Source organism: Vespula pensylvanica, chromosome 24 (assembly GCF_014466175.1).
Source record: "Vespula pensylvanica isolate Volc-1 chromosome 24, ASM1446617v1, whole genome shotgun sequence".
Taxonomy (NCBI): Eukaryota; Metazoa; Arthropoda; class Insecta; order Hymenoptera; family Vespidae; genus Vespula; species Vespula pensylvanica.
The window spans coordinates 1,044,148-1,049,147 of NC_057708.1; the positions used below are offsets into that span (position 1 = coordinate 1,044,148).

The window sequence follows — 5,000 nt, forward strand, 5'->3', positions numbered from 1 at the left end:
AAGAAAGAAAGAAAGAAAGAAAGGGTATACGTAGTAGACAGAGAAAGATATATGTTGACAGAGAAAGAAGTATATCGAGAAAGTAAGAAAGAAAGAAATAAATAAAGAAGAAGAGAAAGAGAGAGAACGATATGTAAACAGATAAATATATATGTTGAAAGATAGAGGTATATAAAAAAAAAAAAAAGGAGAGAAATAAATAGAAAGAAAGAGAGACAGAGAGACAGAGAGAGAAGTAGAGTCAAAAAAGAGAAATAAAAAAGAGAGAGAGAGAGAGATCTAGATTGTGAAAATTCTATTGTTAAAACAAAATCGAAAGAGCAGAGAAGAAAAATCGAGAAAGAGAGAAAACAAAGAGACAGAGAGAGAGAGAGAGAGAGAGAGAGAGAGTGGGAACACATGCAACACGTTCAAATATTTCTCCCAAAGGTTGTTTCGAGATAAACGAATTTCCTTCTCTCGCTATTTTACTCGGTTCTCGGTATTATAAAGTCAACGGAGGAGAAACGTTCACACGCTTCGTACGGTTTAAAATCGAGTTATCTTTTATTCGGCAAATTTTATATCCATAGAGAGATATATTGTTCTATCGAGGGGAATAAAATGAAAATGAAGGTATTCTTATTATATAGGAAATATTGCGATTAAAACTTTTGATATTCCGTACGTTTCAAATGTTTCGTATGTGCATAAATAATAATAATAATAATAATAATAATAATTATTATTATTATTATTATTGTTGTTGTTATTGTTATTGTTATTATATATATATATATTGTTATTGTTATTATATATATATATATCGTTATATATTATATATATATATATAATAATTGTGAATTATTAATTATTTATTCGAATTAGTAATGTCTTATTAAATATGAATGAAATTAATTTGTATTATGGATTATCCGTATTACGTTTTATAAAATGTAAGATTAAGTAATTTGTATTATTAAGTATCATGTATTAATTATTCGTATTGTATGAATTATATTGTTCATAAATAATTCTTGTACATGTATATGTATATACGTATACAATATATTCTGCATGTACATACATACGTACGTACATACATACGTATGAATACACACGTAGTACGCATTTCGCGAAGTAAAACGGTAAAATTTTCTAATTGCCTAAATTTCCATTCTGTCCACGCGAATTTTCTCTCTCTCTCTCTCTCTCTCTCTCTCTCTCTCTCTCTCTCTCCAAATTTTCCAAAAGTTTCGCTCTATTTTTCTTTTTTTTTGCTTTTCCCTTCCTTTCTTCTTTTCTTTTTTTTTTTTTGCTTCTTTTTTCGTACCATGCAAAAACTGCGAATTAACCAAAAAGTTTGACATTCTACTCGCTGCGAAGTTGCAATGACGCTGTGAGCATAATTTTGTCGAGCTTTTCCATCTCTCTCTCTCTCTCTGCAAAATGCAGTAAGCTTTTCGTCCGATTCGTTTCCTATCCCTCAACCCTTTTCATTTTTTTTTTTTTTTTTTTGAAATCTTTTTTCTATTCTTTTACGTGCCATATGCACGTTCGTTCCTTTTACACACATTATTTTTTTTCTCTCTATTATTTCTCTAATCTCCGTTTTTCTCTTCCACCATTTAATATTCGTCCAATTCGTTTCTAATTTGCTTTTCTCCGATTGGAGACAAATAAAAAATTCTTAATTGTTTTTTTCCTTCAATATTTCATAATATTGAGAATTACTAATGATTGGACGATGGAATGAATTATAATTGATTAATAAATTCTTCTTGATCGTTTAAAATATTGAATAGGAAAAGTACGATGTAGAGGGCACCATCGTATGATAAGACAAACTCGTCGGTAAAATAGATTTCCTACGTAACAGCATTTACGTCGGTAAAAACGACTACATGCAGATAGTTTTCTACAATACCGACTGTTAAGTTTTATTACCACATAATAATAAATTTCTTCTATACAAATCAATTTTGCTTTTATCAAGTGATTTCTACAAATTGAATTCATTAAACTGAATCAAAACAAAACGAAAAGAACAACAAATTTAAACAATTTATAGGAGAGGATTTTTTTCAAAAATGAGGAGACTGGAAAAATGAAAAAAAAAATTAATAAAAAAAAAAAAAAAATCTTCATTCGTCAGTAATATTTTTGTCCGTTTGTATCTTTCTATTCCGAGGATATACTGGACACGTCCAATTTACTTATTTCCAGATATAAAAACGACTGATCCGATCTAATTAGGAAAGAAAAAAAAAGGAGAGAAGAGGTAGTAGATAGAAACGACAGAAGAAAGAGAGAAAAAACGCAACGATTGCAGTTTGCATGGATTTATATCCATCCTCCCTCCTTCGTTGCACCCTCTTCATCCCTCTCAACCTCATCCTCCTCTCTACCCGTCCCTCATCTAACCGCTCAACCATCAGAGCAAAATTTTTTCACGACTGGCTTCTGCCAAAGCTCGCGTGATCGCAAGTATAAAGAGAAAAAGAGAGAACATAGGGGAAAAATTCGAATAAAAAAGACAGACGGAATAAAAAATATTTTGTACTATAAACTCGTATATATACATATATTCTATATCGTAAAGTACAAAATGGCGGATGGTTCGTAGTACGAATAAAACAAAAAATAAAAAAAAAAGAGAATACACAAAAAAAAACAAGCACGAAGGACAAGGATAAATAAGGAAACGAGACGCTCGTAGATGGGAAGAAAAAAGGAAAAAAAAAGAAAAGAAAGAAAAGGAGAGAAAAAAATTAATTCTAAAATTAAACCGTCTATTGTACGCACCGTACAAAATGGCGAACGAACGGGAGGGAATAAAGAATGTATGAAAAAAATTGTACGAATAAAAGATGAGAAAGAAAAGAAAAGAAAAATCAAGGAAGCATTTTATTCTCCTTTTAGAAGTCGTATTTTACGTTTCACACTCAGTAATTTTTGAAAGTCGATCGAAAATACATATAAAAAAAAAGAAAAAGAAAAATACGATTCTGACCATTTATTAATTGAAGAAATCTTCTTTATCGACAAAGCAACGAAAAAATTCAATTCAATTCAATTCAATTCAATTCAATTCAATTTTTTTGTCGTGGTCGATTAAATATGAGATGTATGTAAGAAATACGATTATGACCATTGTGTTAAGTAACAGCGATCTTCATTATCGACAGAGCGAAGAAAAAATAAATAAGAGTATAAATTAACAAATATATCGTCGATCGAAACGCGATAAATCGAGATGATTATTATTTCAGTAACTAATACAAAATTAACTAACCTCCATGTGAGATTCCGATAGGGCCAACGTTGTCCGTGGATCGTGAAACGTTTGCGTCTGGTTCTTGAGTATCGCGGATTCTGTCGATCCGATAAACCGCAACGTCGTGCCTTCATCAATTTTCGAGTGGCATCGTCGATCTCACCGGTAACTGGAATACCACTGAATCTCTGCGAATAAATAAGAAGTATAACGAACGTTGAACGATAATAATTAAATGATTAACGAAATAAAACAAGAATAAAGGGAGAACGAAAAGAAGAAGAAGGTCAAATTTAATACTCTTCATTTCCGCCATATTTGTTTCATAGATAGACCATAACCCTAATATTTTTTGCGTTATACTTATAACAAAAATAAACATTCTATTTTATATATATACATATAACATATATATAAAAAAGTATAAAAAAATGTTTTCTTTTCTCCTAATACACACACACACACACACACACATTATAGGTTGTTTTATTCTTATGATACAGAGGGCAGTGGGTGGCATATCTAGGATTTCGTGGAATGTAGAGAGAGTAGTAAGTAGAGGGTAGGAGGTTAGAATAGAAAAGGAATTTTTCAGAACACACAGAGAGAAAAAGATGACGATCGAGGACCAATAGAAATATATCTTTTATTGGTTCTATACGAACAAACGTGAACAGACGTTTTCTCGTTCTTGACGAGTTCGATTTTCATGCAAATCCTCCGTCATTGTAAATCGGGGGTGGAGAGGACAAAAAGAGAGAGAAAAAGAAAGGAGGAGATAAACGTCGGCCATTTGTAATAGTATATGTTCGAATATGGTCACACAACGCACACACATAACGCGTATACGTGTATTTATATATGTAATATGTATATATAATATAGTCTACAGTGCCAACAGATCGTTTTTCCAATTGTCCATTTTAACCGACGTTTCTCCGTGTCCTCTCTCTCTCTCTCTCTCTCTCTCACTATCTTTTCCACTCTAACTCCACCATTGTTGTGTTGTATTCTTCTTCTTCTTCTGCTATAGTGATCTAGCTTGGTTGTTTATTATTGTTTAATATTTCTTTCATTGTTTTTTCTCCATTTTATTTATTTTCCTTCTCTCTTTTTTTTTTCTGATGTCCATCTCACGTATAAAAAGATATAGACAGTTTATGTACGTAGTTATGTACGGATACGTTAAAACGGAAATAGTCGAAAAGAATATGGTAATATATGTGTGTGAAATAAAAATGAAGAAGACTAGCTGGCTGGCTCGCTGGCTGGCTGGCTGGTTGACTGACTGGCTTCTTCTTCTTCTTCTTCCTAACTCTACACTTTGAGAATTCTAATTTTTTTCTTTTTTTTTTCTTTTCTATCGAAACACTATAATTGTTATTATTATTTCTATTCTCCTTCTTTCTTTCTCTCTTTCGATCTCTCGTTTCATTTTTGTCAAGAATTTTTTTATTTTTTCTTTTTTCTTATTTTATTTTTTTTCTTTTTCTTTTTCTTTTTCATTATTTATACATAGGTGTGTGTGTGTGTGTGTGTGTGTGAAAATAAATAAAAAATAAAAAAACGATTAACAGAACTTCTCCCCACCCCGCGAAATTTGAATATGAACGGACAATGTATAATGATAACGAATAAAAATAAACTGACGACGATTCGTGTGACATCTTTTTTTCCGTCTTTTTTATTTTTTTTTTTTCTTCTTCTTAAGCGCGAAATTTGAATCTGAAAAGGACAATGATAA

At 31.1% G+C, this 5,000-nt stretch overlaps 1 protein-coding gene across 5 annotated transcripts in view; it reads right to left on the minus strand.

Moving 5' to 3' along the window:
• Window positions 1-5,000, minus strand: part of LOC122636971 (matrix metalloproteinase-2-like) — a 210,791-nt gene that overhangs the window by 118,851 nt on the left and 86,940 nt on the right. For all 5 annotated transcript variants that reach the window (XM_043828705.1, XM_043828704.1, XM_043828707.1 and 2 more), the window contains one exon: window positions 3,275-3,444. In XM_043828705.1, the coding sequence (XP_043684640.1) occupies window positions 3,275-3,444 (170 nt within the window). The remainder of the gene's footprint in view (window positions 1-3,274; window positions 3,445-5,000) is intronic.